Source organism: Symphalangus syndactylus, chromosome 15 (genome assembly GCF_028878055.3).
Source record: "Symphalangus syndactylus isolate Jambi chromosome 15, NHGRI_mSymSyn1-v2.1_pri, whole genome shotgun sequence".
Taxonomy (NCBI): Eukaryota; Metazoa; Chordata; class Mammalia; order Primates; family Hylobatidae; genus Symphalangus; species Symphalangus syndactylus.
Window position 1 is genome coordinate 44,246,785 of NC_072437.2, and position 23,832 is coordinate 44,270,616.

Here is a 23,832-nt window from a genome sequence, read left to right on the forward strand (position 1 = left end):
TCCGATTTGGCCAGCGGGAGCCCCTTCAAGCTGGCTCCTGTATTCTTGTGACATGCCCCTTTGTTTTTTGGAGCACTTCCTTTCTTTCCAGCATAACAAGTTGTTCAGGGTTTATCTTGTACAGGTCCTGTATGAGTCCTAGAATCAGCCATTTCTTCAAGAACCCTGATTCTTTTTAGTGGGAAATAGTATTAGACACTAACTGGGCACTAGAAGTGTTCATTGCTACAGGACGTCTTTGGATCTCTAGTACACATATATTTATATGTCCACATATATGTATGTATTTTAGAAATCATAGGCCAGGTGTGGTGGCTCATACCTATAATCCCAGCACTTTGGCAGGCCAGTGCAGGAGGATCACTCAAGCCCAGGAGTTTGAGACCAGCCTGGACAACATAGTGAGACCCCATCTCTATTAAAAAAATTAGCTGGGTGTCGTGGCACATGCCAGTGGTCCTAGCTGCTCAGGAGGTTGAGGTAGGAGGATCACTTGAGCCCTGGAGGTTGAGGCTGTAGTGAGAGCCGTGATTCCATCATTGTCCTCCAGCCTAGACAGCAGAGCAAGATCCTGTCTCAAAAAGAAAGAAAGAAAAAGAAACAAGCCCACACTGTGACTTCTACTTCCAGTCCATTCCCACAAGATTCTTTCTTACCTGTCCTGTTCTATATTTATGTTCTTTCTTCCTCAGTAAGAATCTTTCCTCTCAACAATATCAATATATTTATTTCTCACTTAGTCCCCAAATATGTCTAAAATAGTTTTATATTTGCTTTACCTGTACAAATTCAAAAAAACAAACTCACTGAAAGGTCATTCTTGTTCTTTCCCCTCCCACCTGCTCCCCACCCCAAGTCTGAAGGTGTACAGTCAAGCAGTGTCCATGAGTGGCCTGGATTCTCTCTGTTACTCCCTTTCAGTGGAAATTATTCCTTTGGAATAGAGTGGGGCTCATTTGTTTCGGTTTAAGATTCCCCTCACCCTGTCCTTTGATTAAGTTTTATTTCATTTTTAAAATATATAGAACATTTACATGTTGCTAAAAGTTGTTATACAAAAATTGTATACTCAAGGGGTGTCACTTCCTCCCATATCCTTGACATTCCTGCCTCCCCACACCTTTCACTCCACACTTGGAGGTAATGAATGTCATTGTTTTACAGTTTATTCTTCTTGTGTTTTTTCTTGTGAAGATATATAAGCGTGCAGACACACTATTATATATATATATATATATATATATGTATGTGTATACAGTTTGGTCAGTGATGGACTGCATATGCTAAGGTGTTCCCATAAGATTATAATAAGTACTTTGACTATACCTTTTCTATGTTTACATGCAGAAATACTTACTAATGTGTTACAGTTGCCTACCGTATTTAGTACACCAGCATGCTGTACAGGTTGGTAGCCTAGGAGCAATAGGCTACACCATATCACCTAAGTATGTAGTAGACTCTGCCGTCTGGGTTTGTATAAGTCCACTCTGATGTTCGCAGCATCACAGAATCACCTAATGACACATATTTCAGAACATATCCCTGTCATTAAGTGACATGTGACTGTACATAAATATATTTCTCCTTTCCCGTTTTTTAAAGGTAATAGCCTATATATGCTCTTTTGCACTTTGCTCTTTTCGCTTCAGCATCTCTCCTAGAAATCACTCCGTATCAGTTCATAAAGCTCTTCGTTTTTTTACCTCCATGTAATACCCCATTGTGTGTATATATGATAGTTTATTCATTCAGTTTCTTATGTTTATATATTCATGTGGTTTCCAATACTTTGTAATGATAGTAGTGAATATTGTTAGAGGCGTATCTTTGAGATAAATTCCTAGAAGTGAGATTACTGTGTTGAAGGTTAATGCCTATGTAGTTTTGTGAGATGTTAACAATTCTCCTGTATTTTGCTTTCACACTAACAGTGTATGAGATTGCCTGTTTTCTGCAGAATTGCCAACAGAATGTGTTGTGGTACCTTTAATTTGTGCCGGTCTGATGGGTGAGGAATGGTCCTGCTTACTTCCAAGTTCCTTTGCCTTTAGTTGGTGCTCTGATCCTCAAAGTTCGGATCCATATTTAGTATTTTGGCATTGAAGGTTAACTTTCTTTTTGGGGGCATGTGTTTCTCTGTGCTTTTTCTAACTTCTCCACACGCCTCTGTTCTTCTTCTTAAGAACTTCCCCTTTTGTGCTCTGCACGTGCTCAGGTTTGCAGTAGCAGGTGGGTGGAGAGAATTCTTGGAATTTGGCTCTTCTGCTTACAGGAAACATAGAGATCATGACACCCGCTGTCTCCTTTCACTGCTGAAGGTTTGAGTCACATGTAGATTTGTTTGCACAGCATACTTTTTTGAGGCGGTTATGTGAGTGGTAAGATTTGAAGTCAGACAGTCATTGTCCTCCAGTCCCAGCAGTCCTAGTTGTGAACTTTTATGAATTTAAGTGTAGCTTATTTATAACCACATTCTGGTCCTTACGGGGTTGTCCAGGTATCTAACACATTTTTGGACTGCTTTTCTTCATATTAGTTGGTAGTAAGGGAATACATATTTATTTCAATAGTCAATGAAAAAGATAACTAATCTATTTTTCCTCCAAAAGCAGAATATATCCCTGAATATGATATATTTTGCTCACTATTTACTTTTTTTTTTCTTTTTGAGACAGAATCTTGCTCTGTCATCCAGGCTAGAGTGTAGTGGCATGATGATCTCAGCTCACTGAAACCTCTGGCTCCCAGATTGAAGCAATTCTTATGCCTCAGCCTCCCGAGTAGCTGGGATTACAGGCCTATGCCACCATGCCCAGCTAATTTTCGTATTTTTGGTAGAGACGAGGTTTCACCATGTTGGCCAGGCTGGTCTCAAACACCTGGCCTCAGGTGATCCTCCCACCTCAGCCTCCCAAAGTGCTGGGATTACAGGCGTGAGCCACTGCACCTGGCCCCTGTTTACATTTTTGTGCTCTCTTATTTTTGTCAAAAAATAAGGACAGATCTTAAAAGAGTGTGAGAAATAAATGTTGAATGTTTTGGCTGCTTCTCTAATCATGCACTTGCCGTGTTTCCTTCCCTGGTTCTGTCCAGGGATTGAAGCTCAGTTGCTTCCACAGTTAGTTTGTGGCTGTGTTTTCTTGCTGTGCTACCTGGTGGTTGGATAAGAATGTGACCAGAGTGTTCGCAGTGCTCCACGCTCCCTTGTTCCAGAATGCTGTAGGGGGAGAGAGGTCCCGAGCCAAGAGTGGAGGAATATCTACTGAGTCAATGTCAGCATTCTTTTATTCTTTTTCAGCTACAGGCTTACTAGTGAGAAACTTCCTATTACTTTTTAAATTAAACTCTTACCTGACCAGGTCCCTATAGACAGCCATACTTTTAAACTGGTTAATAGTTATTTACTTAAAACATCATACCTTACCATTGATTGTGCTGTTTATTTTAAAACATAAATGCAATAACTTAGGGACATATCATGTGAAAATAACATAACATATTTTTCTAATTGTATTCACAGTTTCAGTATTTATTTTGGTCTTTTTACTTGGATATTCTCAGATTATATGAGTTCAATAGTGACTTTGTTTTATACTATCAACTTACTATGTCAAAGTGACTTTTTAAATGAACAATTTGGAATACTAATATTTTAACATATTGTATGTATTTATCATACTTTTCATTTAAATGTAGGTGAAGACAAAGTATTTTGGAGATACTTCTTGCATGGAAAATATTTCAAACTTTTTTTAAGAATAATATACTTTATAAGACTTTCCAGGAATAATAGAAATTATTTTGTTACTTTATAAATATTTGGTCCAAATTTCTTACATATTGTATTTATTTTAAAAACCCAAACTAACAATTGGTGAAAAATAAGGTTTCGTAGATTGATTTTTATCTACTGCCTCCTTAACTTTATGAAAATTAGATTGTTTACACAGCAATATTGCTAATGTGGTTTATTTAATCTTTTAGAAAGGACAACTGGGCAGACCAATTTTGGATGTGCCATATTGGAATGCAAAGCCAGCTCCCATGCCTAACATTGGATCAAAATATGGAAGAAAAGCTACTTGGATAGGTGCAAGTGGGGACCAGACTTTTTTACGAATTGATGAAGCACTTATTAATTCTCATGTACTTGCTACATCAGAAATTTTTGCCAGTAAACACATAATAGGTAATACCAGAAATAAATGAATGCCCCTCCAAACTCTTGTCTTGATTGATAGTACATGGTTTATCTTTCCCTGTAATGAAATGTACTTTTGTAGCTTTTTGTTTTCTTTCTGCTCAAAGAAATTTAAACAAAGCCTGTAAATGTCTCTGTTTATATGTGTCTGTGTGCTGAAAGAATGGAATAATTGGGAGATCTGGAAACCACAGTATTTGTGAGCTAGACAGTGGTAGAACTATAAACTAAATTCTAGTAGGAAAAAATCCATATTAGAGTAAGATTTTTATGTATTGTTTCTTGCTAAATAAATGTTAGAAATTAATTTTTACGGGAGGTGATATAAATCAAACTTTGAAATTTCACGAAGACCAAGGTATCAATCTATACTGTGTCCATGATACTGTGAATAATTATATAATAGAGTGGTATAGCAAGAGATTAGGAGCATGTGTTGTGGATTTAGACATCTTGAGGTTTTAGTCCTAATTCTCCCACTTAAAGATTTTTTAATTACTTAGCCTCTTTTGTTCTCTGCTTATTCATCTGAGAAATGGAGATAATATTACTTTATGGGTTTTGGAGAATATAAAAGGGTAATATATATGAAAATTATATATAAATATTTTTTTCTTAAGGCTTGGTACCTGCTTCTATATCAGAACCTCCTCCATTTAAATGCCTTCTGATAAATAAAGTGGATGGGAGTTGTAAAACTTTTAATGACTCAGAACAAGAGGATCTGCAAGGGTTTGGTGTGTGTCTTGATCCTGTATATGATGTAATTTGGAGGTAAGCATCTCAGTTTATAAAACAGAGTAGTAAATAAGTTTTGATGCAGTTATACTCTTATGGCAATATAAACTTTATTTACAGGCGGACTTTTCACACAGGAGTACTCTCCTGTTTATCTAATAACCGCAATTCTGTCTCAGTGATTCACAGGGACCTTTATAGTGTAGCATAGTGGTTAAGAGCATGCATTTTGAGCAACACTACCTAGGTTTATCCCAGCTCCACAACTTGCTTTCTGTGTCACCCTGGAAAAGTTACTTTGACTGTGTGCCTCAGTTTTCTCATTTATGACATGGGGATGCTAATACTACAAAGGTGCATAGTAGGTGTCATAGAAGTGTTTGCCATTATCATTATAATTATTAATTTTACTGTTGAGAGTTCTGTTATTTTTAGTCTGTCATCAATCCTGTTTATATTGTATAGAATTCATTCTATTTTTTGTTCTCATAATTATTACTAACTATGAGGAGGAAATTATGTCAAAGACAATAAAGAATAAAGAAGATAATTGAGCTTGCCCTTTAAGAATGTGCATTAAAAAATACTCTTACTGGTAGAGAAATATACAGGATTATATGCATTCTGGAAATTATTAAAACATAGAGATGACTAAGGCACAAAAGAGACTCAAGAAATTATGTTGCATTTGTTTAAAATTTATTGTGGTGCTGGGCCAAGTGCGGTGGCTCACGCCTGTAATCCCAGCACTTTGGGAGGCCAAGGCAGGCAGATCACGAGCTCAGGAGATCAAGACCATCCTGGCTAACACGGTGAAACCCTGTCTCTACTGAAAATACAAAAAATTAGCCGGGCGTGGTGGTGGGCACCTGTAGTCCCAGCTACTCGGGAGGCTGAGGCAGGAGAATGGCGTGAACCCGGGAGGCGGAATTTGCAGTTAGCTGAGATTGTACCACTGCACTCCAGCCTGGGCGAGACTCTGTCTCAAAAAAAAAAAAAAAAAAAAAGAAAAAAATTTTTTATTGTGGTGCTCTATATACAAAATGAATAAATAAGTTACCCTTCTTAGCGTTTCTAGCTTTGGATACTAATAGGAGGGGTACCCTGCCATCACCACAGTGGCTCTGCACAGGGCTGAGCACTTCTTTCCTTTTGCGGCCGGCCTTAGTAGACAAGATTCCAGTAAGTTGAAACGTTGAAGTGGTGTGAGTGAGGAGACTTTTTTCTGTCTTCCTTCTTCTACCCATGCCTGCTTGCATTCTCATCAGACAGCCAAGTTCCAAGAGGCCATGTGGTAGCAATGGGATAGATGATCTCAAGTGCCTTGCCAACTCCTTGGTAATTTTCTTCCATGTTCCAAAATAGAGATTAATCATGAGGCTTGCATTCAGAGTGAAGAGACTGCCACACTTCCCAGGTTGCTGGCCAGCTTACTCTCTTATTTGGGCATTTTATGAGAAGGCATAGTGGCCAGTATTGAGTTGAGTACATCTCAAATCGATTACATCTCCCTGGCAGCATTGTGCAGGGTAGATGAAATAACAAGAGGCTATGGGTGAGTGGTCTTTTGTGATCATTCTTATGAAGACATGGGGTATTAAGAACCAAAGTTAGAATGGTCACAGTGGAATAGAATGGAGGGGATAGAGAGGAGAATAGATATAAACATAGAATTGGCTGCAGTTACTTACTGATTAGAAGTCAATGTTCAAGAGACTTAGTTACCAAAGAGCAGGCTCTGGTTTGGACTTAGGTGTAAATTGATGTTTTATTGTTTTGTAGTTCATACATGTTTTATTTTTAAATGAAGTAAATTTGCATTAGCAAAACAAAAATAAAAATTGGCAGTGTGGAATCTGTTTCTGGATGCGTTCACTAAGTTAGCAATAACAGTATAACTAAGTCTAATGGTAAAAACTTACTTGAACTAGAACCATTTCCCTGGGGTCTTAACAGAACTCTCAAGTATGACATTCAGCTGGTTGAACCTTGTCTTTTTCACTTATGTTAGTAGCAATGGGACAGATGATCTCAAATGCCTTGCCAGCTCCTTGATCAATTTCTCCATTGTTGGAAAACAGAGATTAAGAGATGTTTTGGTAAAACAGCTTAGAGGTATTTTTCTTTAAATCAGGATCAAGATTTCTGTTATCCTGACTTCTGGCTGCTTTGTGTCTTTTGTGTTTTTCAATGGGGCACTTAAATTTTATAATTATCATATGCATTGCACATCCAATATTAGCTTACTTTCACTTTCCTTCTGGCCTGCATCTGCTTCCTTTTATATTCTTTAGGAGCCAGCTTTGCTTGAGTAATTTGAAACAACATCTATAAAGAGCAGATAAATGTTAGGAACACCTGTTTTATTTCCCACATACAAATTTACACAAATAATATGTGAATTTGTGTTATTTTTTTAAAAACAAAGCAAAAATACATACAGGAAAAAGGATGGTCATACTCTGTTAATTTTCCCATACCGAATCCCACTAGCCTTCTCTGTGGATCACAAGTATGAAGTTTGATTTATATCGTCTGACATCTTTTAAAATGCATGTATTTTTATTTTTATGTAAATAAAAACATACCTACTCTAAAAGTTAGATTTTTGCTCAAAAATAATTTAGAGATCTTTCCAAGTCAGTATTTCAAGAACAGCTTCATTATTAAAATTGTGGAATTCTGTAGTCTGGATATACCAAATATACTTAACTGCCCATCAGTGAACATTTTAGATTTTTTTAATATTACGATATTACCTACAATGCTACAGTGAACAAATACACAGGTATCGACACACAGAGTTTTACACACATGTGGAAATATTTCTGCAAGCTAGCTTTTAAAATGTAGAATTGCTGAGTTAAAAGATAGGCTCACAGAATTGTAAAATGACTGAGGTAAGTCTCAATCACTTTAGAAGTTTATTTTGCCAAGGTTGAGGAGATGCCTGGGAAGAAAAGACAAGCCACAGTAGGATCTGTGCCCTGTACATTTTCTGAAGAGGTTTGAGGGCTTCAGCATTTAAAGAGGAAAAGCGAGCAGGAGGAGAAAGGGAAAAGAAAAAATGAGAGGATGTGGTCACATTCTTGTAGGGTTTTGATTAGGCTTACTGAATCCACATGTTGCACATGAAAAGGAAGGGGTAGAGGGAACAGTGAATTTTGTATTTGGAGTTAAAGTAAACATAGAGTAAAGGAAGCAGTCGGATACTCATTCATCTGGGGCGGGTGGGGCTTGGTGGGGGGATGGGCAGATAATTTCTAGTCTCTTCTTGTCTCTTACCATGAATTTTCCAGAACCAAAAAGAGATTTGAATCCACGGATATTAGAAACTATGTGTTTCCATTATTTACCATCAAGAGAGTTAGTGAAACTGTTGAACACTAAAGACCAAGGGAAAATCTTAAAAGCAACCAGAGAGAAAAGAATGATCACCTAAACAATGAGATGAACAGAACTTCCCAAAAGCAGTAATGCAATAATATTAATGTTACTAATTATAGAAGCTACCATCATATAATTTATTTTCTCCCAAATGCTATTTTAAGTGCTTTTTAAAAATAATTTAAAATGGGTCGGGCGCGGTGGCTCACGCCTGTAATCCCAGCACTTTGGGAGGCCGAGGCGGGCGGATCACGAAGTCAGGAGATCGAGACCATCCTGGTTAACACAGTGAAACCCCGTCTCTACTAAAAATACAAAAAATTAGCTGGGCGCAGTGGCGGGCGCCTGTAGTCCCAGCTACTCGGGTGGCTGAGGCAGGAGAATGGCGTGAACCCGGGAGGCGGAGTTTGCAGTGAGCCGAGATTGCGCCACTGCACTCCGGGCTGGGCGAAAGAGCGAGACCCCGTCTCAAAAAAAAAAAAAAAAATTTTTTAATGTTTTAATTGTGGTAAAAATACAGTGTAAAATTTACCATGTTAATCATTTTGAAAGTCTGCAGTCAGTAGTGTTTAGTATATTTATGTTATTGTGAAATAGATCATCAGAACTTTTTTTCTTGGAAAACTGAGACTCTATATTTATTAAACAACAGCTTGCATCCCTCACTTCCTGAGCCCTAAAAGAGGTCAGGAAGTGGAGATAGTTTTTTGAAGTTTTTGTTACAAAAGAGATAAGAGAAATTCGATGATGAAGATGTTGTGGGTTCCTAATAGTTTTTAATTGGTTTTGACTGTTTATTCATATGGTCGAACATCCACATCCATTCTATCTGTGCTTCCTTTCTATGGATAGCATTCCATATCCTTGCCAATTTTTGCTATGGATTGATTGTTTCTAGCTCTTATACATTGGGGATATTGTAGCTTTGTCTCACATGTACACTTCACATTTTTCTTCAACTTGTCCTTTGTCTTTAAACTTTTTTAATAGGGTATTTGTTGAGTTTCATATTTATATGTATGTATCAAAACTTTATACAGTCAAGTATTATAATCTACATTACTATTTTCTGTATTATTTAAGTATTATAATCTACATTACTATTTTCAAATTATTTCACTTTTAGTGATATAGTTTTTTTTATATGTTTAGCTTAGATCCGGAAGATAATGAACTACATTTTTCCTCTTTAAGCTGACTATATTATCTATTCTCTTTGTATCATCAGTTATGTTTTAGGAATTTTTTTTTAAAACAAAACCACATTGAGGTGCTGTAATTATTCTTTTTCTTTAAAGGTTTCGACCAAATACTAGAGAGCTGTGGTGTTACAATGCAGTGGTTGCTGATGCCAGGCTTCCCTCTGCAGCAGACATGCAGTCCAGATGTAGTATCCTAAGTCCTGAACTTGCCTTACCAACAGGATCAAGGGCCCTCACTACCCGATCTCATGCAGCTTTGCACATTTTAGGTAGGGTTGCGATTTGATGTACCATTAATTGACATTAATGTGTGCTGTCCAGGGTTTTTTTTTAGAGTAGTTAAATTTATATGTAATTCTGTCTTGTTTGTTAAATAATAATAATATACAAAATAAGTTAAATCCTCTAAGAGGCTAATTCCACAGAAAACAATACATGATACCTGTACTAACACTATCAAAGATTTATGTATGCCCAATTATTTAATTTTCCCAGAGGTAGACCCTTAAAAATAATGTTTTTGCTCAACTTGAATGTATAAACTTTTAAAGATATGATAAAATGTTCAAGTATATAATATTTAATTTATGTATATTATTTTAAATAACAAATTCTATAAAATGTAATTAATTTTATATACGTCTTCTGTTTCTTCTTACATAACACAGTTTTCCACAGCATATCAACTTCATTCTTATTTAATTACTTTGAGACGTAGTACTTTTGCAATATATTTATTTCGTAGCTGGAAATTTTATATCACTACTTAACTATATATTTTGTTGCTTTTAAAAATGATCCTTAAAAAGACTCATTTTAAGACTCTAGCACTTGCAGTTGTGAATCATATTCCTAAATATAATTACTGTATCATAAATTTAACTTTGTTTCTTTTTTCTCAAATTTCATTTTGGTTTCTATTGTAGACATCCAAAACTAGTGTTAAGTTTGTGTGACACTAATGTGTCTTCCTCAAATAGTACTTTAAGAATCAAACTAATTTGGAGAGTTTCATAAAAGGAAGAACCTTGTAAGAATTCAAAGGTTAAGTGATTTCAACTTTTCAGAGATCCAGTTTTGTGTAAAAGGTTGTCGTATGGCATGTTCAAATATGATCATTAATCAGACAAGGGATAATTTGTATTGGTTTTAGGCATTCTTCCATGAAATGATGTTTAAAGCTTGGAGTAACATTCCGAGTTTATTTATTTTGATTTATCCCCTATAGCATTTAATGTCATCAATACCATAGGACATTTTAATTTCAAGGAGTTAAATTTTGTTTATTTGTTGTTTTAGGTTGTCTTGATACCTTGGCAGCTATGCAGGACTTAAAAATGGGTGTGGCAAGTACAGAGGAAGAGACTCAAGCAGTAATGAAGGTTTATTCTAAAGAAGATTATAGTGTGGTAAACAGGTTTGAAAGTATGTATACTTAGGTTTAGGAAATATTGTCTTACAACTGAAATATATATGGATCTTTTAAAACATAGATTATGATTTATATATTCTAGGTCATGGAGGAGGCTGGGGTTATTCTGCCCATTCAGTAGAAGCTATACGTTTCAGTGCTGACACTGATATTTTACTTGGTGGTCTTGGTCTGTTTGGAGGTAGAGGAGAATATACTGCTAAAATTAAGGTAAAGTTCATCAACAATGTTGTCCTTTTTTGTTTGAACATACTGATTTTGACTTAATTTATTATTTTATTATCTAATGTCTTAATTTTTTTCCTTTTTAACTTGATTTATTTTGTTTTTAATGCTTCTTTTTAAAAAGCGATAGAGAAAACATTGCTAAAATCGAATACAATAATACTAAATTAATAACTCATTAAAAATCAAAATTCTGTAAGAAGGGAAGAAATGAAAGGAAAATTATTTTCAACAATTTATGACTGAAGAAAGGCTATATCTCAGTCCTTCGTATAGAACTTCTGGTGGCCTAGCAATACCAGCACCTTTTTATGTGGCTACTTTCTTATACCATTTTAATGACAGAGGAGGCACAACTGTTTAGGGACATTTTGATGTAGCTAAAAAGTTTTGAGCATTTTTAGTGCCAAATAGTATGTAAACAGACATCTTCACCCCAGGAGTGGAGACCAGGGATAAGTGAGAGATAGTGTTAGGGAGGGATTCCATCTGGTAGGCAAACTAAAAATCATTGAGAGTCATATGTTCACCACACCTATTCGTGTCCAAAAGGGCCAACAAATTATCCTAAATAAAGTATATGTTCATTCTTTGAATATTCATTAAGTAGCTTGAATGTTCTGCTTCTCAAATTACCTGATTTTGCTCTAAAAGTGAAAGAGAAAACTATAGTTTCTGCCTGAATTTCAATAGCAGGCTTCACAAAAAAATCTCGATTAAATGTCATCTGTTTAGGAGGTATTTTCTTAGTTCTCTCAATAATATCTAAAAGTGATATCAATATGTTAACACTCTTCTTCATAATGATGGTTTCCAAGGACATTCCCCATGGAGGCCCAACCAGAACTGACAAACTTAAAGAAATATTTGCTTATTTCTGGTTATAGTTGGAATACATATGCTAAAAAAGCAGATAATGTAAGAATGAATAAAGTAAAAATTTAAAGCTCCTATAGTTATATGGAGTATAGTGATAGAATAATGATTAAGGACTCTTGTAGCACATGTATTTTGATAATAAGAAAAATAGTAGTTTGGCTCATTTCAGTGCAACTGCTTTAAAATGGTTATTTTAGGATGTCTTGACTCATCCTCACGTTAGAGACGCAACCTCAATGTGTTATGTAGTTCTACTTGACAACGTCTAATAAGCTCATCAGGAGGGTATATTTTTTTCTAGCTCTAAGAGATTTTTTATTTTTGGAATAGTGAATAACATAGTGGACCATATCTTCAAACACTATATAGAATTATGGAGGCCTTCAATATATGTTGTTTTTATATTGGCCCTATTTTTCTTTTTCAAACTCAAATTTTACCTCACTCCTCCTATCCTCTGGAAACGATCTTGCCTTTTGTATTCAATTGTCCAGTGAGTGGACTAAGGCCTTTCAACAGCAGTCAGTCTTTTTTTTCCCCTCCCTTCACCTCTCTGTAATGTATACATTTGCTAAGCCCTTCTTTACTTTTGTTTTGTTTTGTTTTCATACCTCTAGTTGTTTCTTCTATCTCTTTGTAGGTTCATCCCCTTCCACCTGGCCACTGAATGTAGGAGTTCCTCAAAGACCCAGCCCTAGGCCCTCTTCCTTCACATATTCTCATGTGTATTCTCTTTTGAGCCCAAAGTTTTAATAGCCATCAGCATACCATAATCCGCAAATTTGTATCTCCAAATCAGACTTCTTTGATGCATTTTCATGTAAATATGTTAAAGGCACATCAGTTATCAGTCATAATATCTCAACTGAATTCATGCTCTTCCACTGATCTCTCTCTCTCATGATTAGTACCATCCACCATATGCTTGATACATAGGCCAGAAATCTAGACATTTTTCTTGATAGGCCTCCTATATCTCTTCCCCACAAAAAAGACTCTTCTACCACTACCCTAGGCAAAGGTATTTGTCTTGGACTAGCCACCTAGCTAGTCTCTGTACATATTCTTTCTATACTTTCTGTCTCCATTCTCTCTCTTAACATTCCTACTTGAACCTACTCCATTCAGATTTTTGCCCCCACCACTGACATTGCTCTTGTCAAGGACACTGATGACTTTCATATTGCTAAATTCAGTAGTCAAGCCTCAGCTCTCATCTTCCTTAACCAGTCAGCTGAATTTAACCCAATTGAGCTCTTCTTTGAAATACTTTCTTCCCTTGTCCCCCAGGACACCACACTTCATTTTCCTTTTGTCCCACTGACTGCTCTTCTTAGTCTCCTGCTGGTTGCTCATCATCTTCCTGACCTCTAAATGTTGGAGTGCCAAGAACTCAGTTTTTAACATCTTTTAAAAGTATTCTCTTCCTCATAGTGGTCCAGCCTCATGGACATTTATCTCTGATGACTTTTAAACTTATAAACCTCTTCTCTGACCTTTAAACCAATATGTACAACAGCCTACGCTGTGTCTCCACATGACTGTCTGATAGGCATTTTGGAGGTAACATATTCAATACTATGCTTCTGATGATCTGCCTAAACCTGCTATCCTCATGTTCTTCCCCATCCCGGTTAACTGACTCAGCATGGAGTTAACTTCATTCTTCTGTTTCCTCAGACCAAAAATCTTGGAGTCATCCTTGATTCCACTCTTTGTTTTATACACATCCACTTCGGCAGCAAATATTGTCGGTTCCACTTTCAAAATGAATCCAGAATCTAAACACTTCTGAAAACTGCCACTGGTATCAGATTGGGTCATGCCACAGCCATTCTCATCTGGATTATTATAGTAGCCTCCCAACTTGTGTTCTGCGTCTGTCCTCGCCCCATTTATTCTGTTCTGAGTGTGGCAGAGTGATTCTCTTAAAATGTACAACAGATTGCATCATTGTCTCTTCAGAATCCTGTAGTGTCTTCCTGTTAGAATGAGAACCAAAAGCCTTAGAAGGACCTACAAAGTCCCCATCAGAACTGGCTGTCATCACCTCTCTGACCTTTTGTTCTACTAGTTCTTTCACTCTAATCCGGTGACACTGGCCTGCTTATTGTTCCTCAGACATTCCAGGCACAGTCAAATCTCAGTACCTCTTCACTTTCTGTTTCATCTTAACTACAGCTCTCTTCACTTCAGCACCTACCTAGCCCACTTCCCCATCACCTCCAGAGCTTCATTCCCTGGTAAGCCTATTTAAAACTGTAAATTCGATTCCCAACCATAGACTTACTCCCAATAGCCCCTAATTCTTTGTTTGTATTGTTTGCCCCTTTATGCCCAGTTTCTAGAACTGTGCTTGGCATACAGTATGTGTTCAAAAATATTTGTTGAATGTAAATACAGGAGTCAGGTTGGGGACAAATTATTAAGAACCTTCATATCATGCTGTGGAGGAGATGAAAAACCAAGGAATAGTTTTAGATTAAGAAAGTATTCTGATAAGATATTTTTATAAGGGTACTAAGGGTCATGAAACAAATACAAAAATCCTCAACTTTGTGGAAAATAGGTTAGAAGAAGGAGAGAATGGAGGTAAGACTAATTAGTTGTTGAAATATTCCAGCCAGCAATAGGGAATATGGTTGAATTGACAAGCTTTGGTACTAGTAAGAGAATAGATACAGTAATGGCAGAGAAATATGGAAAAAGGACTATTTCAGACAATTTTTTTTTTTAAGAGTCTCTTTGGTAGCCCACACTGGAGTGCAGTGATGCCATCTTGGCTCACTGCAGCCTCTGCCTCCTGGGTTCAAGCAATTCTCCTGCCTCAGCTTCCTGAGTAGCTGGGACTACAGGCATGTGCCACCACGCCCAGCTGATTTTTGTACTTTTAGTAGAGATGGAGTTTCATCATGTTGGCCAGGCTGGTGTCAAACTCGTGACCTCGTATGATCTGCCTGCCTCAGCCTCCCAAAGTGCTAGGATTACAGGCGTGAGCCACCAGGCCCGGCCTATTTCAGACATTTTATCTGAGAGCTTAGATGAATGAAAGTACCATTAACCAGAACAGAGAAGGCAGGAGGAAGGTATAGAACTAGAGGACGAAGGGAATCCAATGACTGTTGAGAATAAGAGCTGAGCTGGAGAAAGATTTCTAAGTCATTAGCATATGATTTAAAAATTTAGACACCTAGCACCATATTTGTCCAGTAAATTTTAATGCATTTTAATCTTTATCTGCCTCTCTTGCAATTCACCTTCCATAATTATCCAGAAGAAAAAGGTTTTTTTTTTTCTTAAAAAAAAAAAGACGTTTTTTAAAAAGACCTCTTCCTCATAATTCTTATTTTCACTTAATTTCATAACCTTTTTATATGGGATATTTTTTCTGTTTTTTTCTTATTCAGAGGATTTTCTCCTCTTTTTTAAGAGCCATTTTTTTCATGCTTTTCATCTGTCTTTTTCTCATGCCATATTACTTCAAACTATTGTTTTTAAGGATTCTTCCGTTGCTCGTCTCTCTCTTTAGCTAATATTTCTCTACCCTTTTTTATTGTTTGTTTTTTTAAGAATTCTACAGTATTCACTTAATTTTTAAAAGTACTGTGAGATTTAGAATTCTACCTCATTTAGAATGAGGTAGAATCTCACTTACAGACTCACTTAGTTAAAATTTTTTGGTTGAGTTCTCTCACCTTTTTCAGATGCGTATATCAGATACAAAACTTGTATAGAACTATTTAGAGCATTTGATGTAAATAGATGAATATATAAATTAGGAAAACAGAGATTAATGTAGGCCATAAAACCTTGTTTCCTAATTTAAATACATATGTTTGTGTATTTCACATAGTAATGTTAAAAAAGCAGGTACTCTGATTTTTACATTTGGTATGGTCCAGCATACATTGGTCATGCACAAAATTATGAACACATTGTTCATCAGATTTGTATAGCTGATTTATATAAATGATTGTCTTTCTCCTTTCCTTAGCTGTTTGAATTGGGTCCTGATGGAGGAGATCATGAAACTGATGGTGACCTTCTTGCAGAGACTGATGTATTGGCTTATGACTGTGCTGCTAGGTAAATAATTTGTGCATTATTCATTGTAACTCTTGCATACTTAATATTAAAAATTTATTATAAATGAATAAACATACTTTAAAAGGAAGTTTTAAATCTGCTATAAATATCAAATGCTTGAGAAATTAAATTATATATTAAACAATATAAGTATTGCTTTCAAAAATGCTGAATTAAAACTAATAATATACTTCATAAATTTATTTCATAAGTTAATTCAATATTAAAGAGAAAAATGGAAATATGCATATATTTTACATACCTTTACTTTCTTTTTTTTTTTTTTTTTTTTTTTTTTTTTTCGAGACGGAGTCTCGCTCTGTCACCCAGGCTGGAGTGCAGTGGCGCCATCTCGGCTCACTGCAAGCTCCGCCTCCCGGGTTCACGCCATTCTCCTGCCTCAGCTTCCCGAGTAGCTGGGACTACAGGCGCCTGCCACCACGCCCGGCTAATTTTTTGTATTTTTAGTAGAGACAGGGTTTCACCATGTTAGCCAGGATGGTCTCAATCTCCTGACTTCGTGATCTGCCCGCCTCAGCCTCCCAAAGTGCCGGGATTACAGGCGTGAGCCACTGCGCCCGGCCACAGCTTTACTTTCATGCATCTCTTACAGAATACCTAGTATGCTGGTGTTCTAGTAATAATGCAGTTATTTATTACTCCTAGCATTACAGGTAATAAATAATTAGTGTCAGGTGGTCATATTTGACCATAATTCAGATTACCCATGTACTCTGACCTCATGCTGGTAGAATATATTTGATAATAACACACTTGGGGAGGTGACAAGCTTTATTGAAACCTTTTTGGAGTTTATAAAAATTAGTATGTTTATTTATGAAGGTTCACTAAGTAAGAGGATACTTACACTTTATCAGTCCTCTCTATGTAATCCTAAGAATTATCTCAACATTGGGTTATGATCAGTATTCCCTGGTTTGAAGCAGGGAATATTATGATAAGAAAAATTATAAACTGAGCTTCATTGTAGTAACAGTGTGCTATGTTTCCCAACAATAACTATGTTAAGAAAACCTTGTAGGTTTTTTTGCTAGTGAAACTGTGTATTTTCAGAAACAAGGATGATCGTAAGATACTGACTTTGCTTGTACAAGATATAAATACTTTGGAAACAAAAGAGTAAATCTAAAGAAAATTTTGACTATTTTTTAGGCATTAACTAATATCGCAAGAATTTTTTAGTAAACTTTAATGTTTTATACAAATGAATATTAGGGAAAATTTTAAGAAAGCTAATTGATTAATTTTCAGCAAAGCCTTAAGGTGCCATTGTCATTTGCTGTATTTATTTATTTATATTTTTGAGACAGAGTCTCACTCCATCACCTAGGCTGGAGTGCAGTGGTGTGATCTCAGCTCACTGCAACCTCTGCCTCCCGCGTTTAAGCGATTCTCATGCCTCAGCCTCCTGAGTAGCTGGGACTACAGGCGCATGCCACCAGGCCCGGCTAATGTTTGTATTTTTAGTAGAGATGGGGTTTTACCATGCTGGCCAGGCTGGCCTCGAACTCCTGACCTCAAGTGATCCTCCTGCCTCGGCCTCCCAAAGTGCTGGGATTACAGGAATGAGCCACTGCGCCTGGCTGCCATTTGTTTTTGACCATATGAGTTTGAATCGAAAATATAAAGCACAGTTTCATTTATAGAGAATCATCTAGGATTTCTTCATTAGCTTATGTACAAAGCCCAGACTCCTAGGGCATTGGGAGCATTAAAGGATTTCCATAACATCCAGCATCTTTTTTGACTTTCTACCGCTACTCTTCTATAACTGTCTTAATGCATTAATGAAATTAATAATGAACACCTTGCCATTTCCTGACCTCTTTTGTACTTCCATACCTCTACAGATTTTTTAATGACATTCTCCTGCTTCTTTAAATGCCCTTTATTCTTCTTTCGATTCCAGCTACAACCAATAAACATTCCTTCCACTCTGTTACCTAGTACTTTGTAACTTGTTTCTATCCTTTAGAAGATGCCCTTATTTATTGTCTTTTTTCTTCTTCTAAATTAATAATGTTTGTATAGATACTATGTGACAGACTCCAAACACCTATCTGACTTAATTCAATCTAAAGGACAACCCTATGAGCGAGATACTATTTTCACCCCAGTTTTCAGGTGAAGAAGCTAAGGTACTGAGAGGAGAGAGTAACTTGTCCTGCGTTGTCCTGCTAGCAGGTCACATAGCTGGGCCTTGAACCCAGGCCGCCTGACTCCAGGGCCATTTTCTTAATATGCCGCCTCTCAAAACTATTTAGCTGAATGAATGAGCTTTAAAACTAAAGTTCAGATTTTTATTTTCCAGCAAAATTTGCGTGTTTTTTAACATCAGTTTAAAACATTCTATCTAATTTTAATATGAAAGTTTTATAACATTTAAGGATATTGTAGAATTCAAGAAGGGGAGGAAGAAATGTAATTCTGTCACCATAACACAAATAACTATATTTGCTTGCATTCTTGTCCAGACTTCTTTAGTGTTTTTAATGTTGTTTGATAAGAATTTTATAATACAGTTAGTTTTATATTTTTGTTCATAAGGGATTTTGAAAAAATAAATATATGTGACAGTAAAGTAAAAAAATGTCTTTGACTCACTAATTTTTTCTCAGAGAAAAATATGCAATGATGTTTGATGAGCCTGTTCTCCTGCAAGCTGGGTGGTGGTATGTAGCATGGGCCCGAGTGTCAGGACCCAGCAGTGACTGTGGATCTCATGGACAGGCATCTATTACCACAGATGATGGGTAAGTAAATGCCCAAGTGTTACTTAAGCAATTCTTATTTTTGTTAGAGGAATATTGTTTCAAAAACTCAGAGGACTTTCAGCAGGATTCAAAAGCTTAGGAAGACTAGAGCATAATATAGCTGCTAAAAATTAAATTCATGTAACCTCGTGCCAAATTGAGGTCTAGACAGAACAAGGAGATAATAAGACCACTGTACTTTGCTTCTGTCAGATGGTATTTGTATATTTTTCTGGGTATTACATTGTCTATGAGCTTGATTACCAAATTAGAAATTATATAGAGGAAGGTGACAAGGATATCGAGGAGTTTGGAACCATAAAGAAGAAGTAGATATGTGATATTAAATTTAATAGTGCATGAGAACACAGTTTAAAATTTCAAAGCTTCAGCAATGTGTGTTATTTTAATAAAACGTAGGGAAAAGTTTGCTGTTTTAAAATAACTTTCACGTATAGAGTACTTTTCAGTTCATACTTTCTTATGTTTTATCTGATTTGATGCCCTCAATAGCTTTGTGAAGCAGTTATTAGCCCCATTTTATACTCAGGGACTAGAGAAATAAAAAGGTGACATTATTTGCTATTTCCTGAGAGTCATGTGGTTAAAACCAAGGTCAGACCCGGAACCTGTTGACTGTAAATCCAACATTTCAAATATTCTATTACTATGATTTATGTATTCTAAAGGACTATCATTTGTAAGATAAATTCAGTTTATTCTTGATTACTCCTGAGCATAAACTATTTGAAATCGGTTGCAGTTATATAATAGTATATATTTAAGTGCAGGTCAATTCATAACAAAGCTGACCAAAAAAAGAAATAGACTTATTTGTGAGGTGAATTTCCTGTTGCTGAATATTCGAGGAGACTACTGTAGAAAAATCACATCTGTTCTTGTGTGCATCAACTTAAGAATGTATTTAGAACTAAGAGACTGCTTGGACCCTGGACTGTATGATTTTCTTAGACAGTTCATTCAGAGTTGGAATGTTATGGCACACTGAGGCTAAAGCTTATCATGCAACTAGTCAAGCAGATATTATACTACTACTTGTAAGTAGAAATTTTAGAAGTTTACTGCTTTGGTTAAAGCTGAGTTGGAGAGCTAGGAGGGACAGGACAGCTACTTATTTAGGAGTCCTTATCAGGTTCAGTTCTTTCATTTTACTGACTAACCCATTCAGAGCTAGAATGAAAATCTAGAAAATATCTTTTTGCTTTTCTTTATATAAAAGAGTGAATCATTTTCATTGACATAAGATTTGGAAACATGTTTCTTAAATTTCTTATTTCCTGTAATGATCATGTTGTTTTTGGTATCATTGTTTTCTCTTCTTAGGGTTGTTTTCCAGTTCAAGAGTTCAAAGAAATCAAATAATGGTACAGATGTTAATGCGGGTCAGATACCTCAGTTACTATACAGGTATTTAGCATATTTATACTGAATTAGTATGGTTTACTATTTTGCTATAATGAAGTAGAATCATTACAAAACGTGGCATAATAGGGATAAATTATTTGAAGCATTCAGCAAATTATAATATGCTGGTAGAACCATAAATATATTTAACAAAAACAGTTAATATTTTGTATATTTTTAAACATTTTCCACACAGGCTTAATTTTAAACTTTGCCTGATTACTCAGATTATCTGTATTATACCAATAACAATATTTTACTGACTTTAAAAAAAAACCTATCCATTGATTTTCTTACTAATTTCAAACGTTATAAAAGAATAAAATTTGTTTTGGAGAAGTCAGATTGCAGGGAAGATGGGGAGGACTATAGATGCAGGCCTGGTTGATATATTGTAGTCTTATAAGACTGATAAAATGAGTTGGAAAATTCCCTACTGTTGGTAAATTTTCACCTTTAGCTGAAATACCAAATAATAACTTGCTCATATAATATTTACTATATTTTTAACATTATTTAAAAATTTTAACTTACAATAATTTAAGCATGTATAAAGGCATATGCCTATGTGTGTGCCTTATTTATTTCTAGACTACTGCAATACTTTTAAAATAAGGAATTCAAATGGATATAAACCGTCACTAAAAAATGTTGTCATTCGTTAAGCAGTAAAAAATCAAAGGAAATGGTCTAGAACAGTGATTCTATCTCCCTGTCTTTCTTTCTGGTAATCACTTAGTGGTTACAAACCTTATTTTTCCCCAAAAGGGATTTTCGTTTGTTTGGTTTTTATGCAATGTGCAATCTGTTATAGTTACTGTTTGTAATATGTAGCTCTACCAACATAACATGTTGCATTGGACTACTCCCAGATACTCACTGGTTGAATAACTTTTAAATAACAGCATTAATAGTAGCATTACTAGAGAATATAAGTTATATGTTATATACGTTATATATGTTCTCTAATAAGAGGAAAAAGCCTCTACTACTCAGTCTTGCAAAGGTAGGATTTAAAGGAAGTGCCCATATGCTAAAAAGTTTGTTTAGCTTGGAAAAATGTTTCAAAAAAGCCCTGTATTGGCATTTTACCTGGCAAAAAAAATTTAAATATATAGTTTATGTTCCCATTCAAAAATGTACAATATACTTTAAAAGGAAAAAATGACATTGGACTTTCTAACATAATTTTATTTGTGTCTACTACCTTTAGACTTCCAACCAGTGATGGCAGTGCTTCAAAAGGCAAACAGCAAACCAGTGAACCTGTACACATTTTAAAGAGGTCTTTTGCAAGAACTGTCTCAGTGGTAAGCCATTTTTTAAAAAATTTCAGCTTTTCTCTTCAGTCCTCAGGTACATGTTGATGTTTAGAGTTTAGCTGCTCTTCTATGTTTATCTCAGCCTAGATTTATAAACTCAGATTTGGTTTTGTATTAGCATTTATATTCTAGACCACAGATAATGTATACTTTAAATCACAGAAAAATGGAGGTGTTGCCTATGATTTTTACATGACCAGATGAATTGGCCTTGCTGTTTTTTTAAATAAACTATTTGCTTTTCTAATAAATCATAGATGAATGCATATGCTGAATGAATTAGAAAATGAAGGAAAAGTTAAGGATGGTGCTGGCCCGAAAAAGCGTTATTACTACTTGAGGAACTAGGTGGAAGAGTTGCATATCTAACTAGGAAGTTTGTTGAACCACTTGCCATCCCCATTGTACACATGAAGAAGCACAGTGCAGAATGGAAAGCACAGTGCAGGTTGACAGTGCAGAATGGAAAGTCAACATGATGTAAATAAATGGAAGTATAAGTTAAGGTCTTGATCTCTCATATATTAATTGAGGATTCTTATGTATGTTACCTAAGTAAATTACATCATAGCATTTTGAATTTCTAGTGAGATAAGGGGTATAAGATGTTTTTGGAACTGTAAGGCACCATCTGAATGTGATTTATTAATATAGCTAGTAGTCTTTCATATTAGTAAAATGCATAGGAAGAATGTTTCTTTCCCTTTTAAATTTATTTTTTAACCCACCAGGTGAATATATATTCTTGGTAGGAATGAGATAAAAGTATGCTAAAAGTATATGAAAGATTTTTCCCCCATTCTCATGATCGCCATATATACCTACTATTTACATTTTGGTGTGTATCTTCCCAGACTTTTTTTTTTTTTTTTTTGAGACAGATTCTCGCTCTGTCACCCAGGCTGGAGTGCAGTGGCGCGATCTTGGCTCACTGCAACCTCCGCCTCCCGGGTTCAAGCCATTCTCCTGCCTCAGCCTCCTGAGTAGCTGGGATTACAGGTGCCTGCCACCATGCCCAGCTAATTTTTGTATTTTTAGTAGAGACAGGGTTTCACCATGTTGGTCAGGCTGGTCTCGAACCCCTGACCTCATGACTCACCCACCTTGGCCTCCCAAAGTGCTGGGATTACAGGCATGAGCCACTGTACCTGGCCTTCCCAGACCATTTTTATATGCAAAAAAACTTATTAGTATGTATCAAATACAGGATGCTCTACAACATGCTTGTTTGTTTCTTATGATACTTACAGTTTTCATCTTTTTTAGAAAATTTCATATTATGTATCATGGACATCCTTCCCTGGCAGTACATTTGGGTCTCTCAATCTTTTCTGTTTGCGTACCATTATTCTAATTTATTCAACCTGATATCTATCAAAGAACCACTTTGATTCTCATTTTTTACTATTTCATCTTGCTTCATGAGCATCTATACACATGTATCTTTAAATACTTGTGTACTTATGTGCATACTTCTACTGGAAATATGCCCATTTAAATTTTGGTATATCCTCTCAAAGTTGACCTTCCAAAAGAGCCATGGCAGTTTGTAGAGCTTGTGCTTTGAATAAAAGACTATGAGAACTTTGGCTTCTTGGTAACTTTTCATCCTATTAGTATTAAGTTCAGTTTGGTATCTTTTGATTCAAATAAGGATCTTTGACTCTGTTTTGCTTTCTTTAGTGATCTCATTTTTCTGTGCTTGGTAACCCCTTTGTATTTATGTCTAAGTGGTTTTGTGGCCATTAGGTAATTGTAGACTTTATATACAAAACTTATTCAGTCATTTCTTTAAAAGGTAAACTATAGGGCCGAGCACATTGGCTCACGCCCATAATCCCAGCACTTTTGGAGACCGAGGCAGGAGGATTGCTTGAGCTCAAGAGTTCAAGACCAGCCAGGGCAATATAGTGAAACTCCCATCTAAAAAAACTTTAAAATTAGCTGGGCATGGTGGTGCGTACCTGTAGTCCCAGCTGCTCGGGAGGCTGAGGTGTTGAGAGGATAGCTTGGGTCCAGGAGGTTGAGGTTGCAGTGATCCATGATCACACCATTGCATTCCAGTCTGGGTGATAGAGGAAGACTCTATCTCAAAAAAAAAAAAAAAAAAAAATTGAATCTATAAACTCGTTTTCAGGAGCTCAGGGATTTGGTGGGA

General features: G+C 35.9%; 1 protein-coding gene across 23 annotated transcripts in view; it reads left to right on the plus strand.

Annotated features, from left to right (window-relative positions):
* Window positions 1–23,832, plus strand: part of MYCBP2 (MYC binding protein 2) — a 284,800-nt gene that overhangs the window by 110,648 nt on the left and 150,320 nt on the right. For all 23 annotated transcript variants that reach the window (XM_055244152.2, XM_055244162.2, XM_055244155.2 and 20 more), the window contains 9 exons: window positions 3,988–4,192; window positions 4,825–4,978; window positions 9,628–9,800; window positions 10,831–10,956; window positions 11,046–11,173; window positions 16,062–16,153; window positions 18,793–18,927; window positions 20,272–20,355; window positions 21,566–21,662. In XM_055244152.2, the coding sequence (XP_055100127.2) occupies window positions 3,988–4,192; window positions 4,825–4,978; window positions 9,628–9,800; window positions 10,831–10,956; window positions 11,046–11,173; window positions 16,062–16,153; window positions 18,793–18,927; window positions 20,272–20,355; window positions 21,566–21,662 (1,194 nt within the window). The remainder of the gene's footprint in view (window positions 1–3,987; window positions 4,193–4,824; window positions 4,979–9,627; window positions 9,801–10,830; window positions 10,957–11,045; window positions 11,174–16,061; window positions 16,154–18,792; window positions 18,928–20,271; window positions 20,356–21,565; window positions 21,663–23,832) is intronic.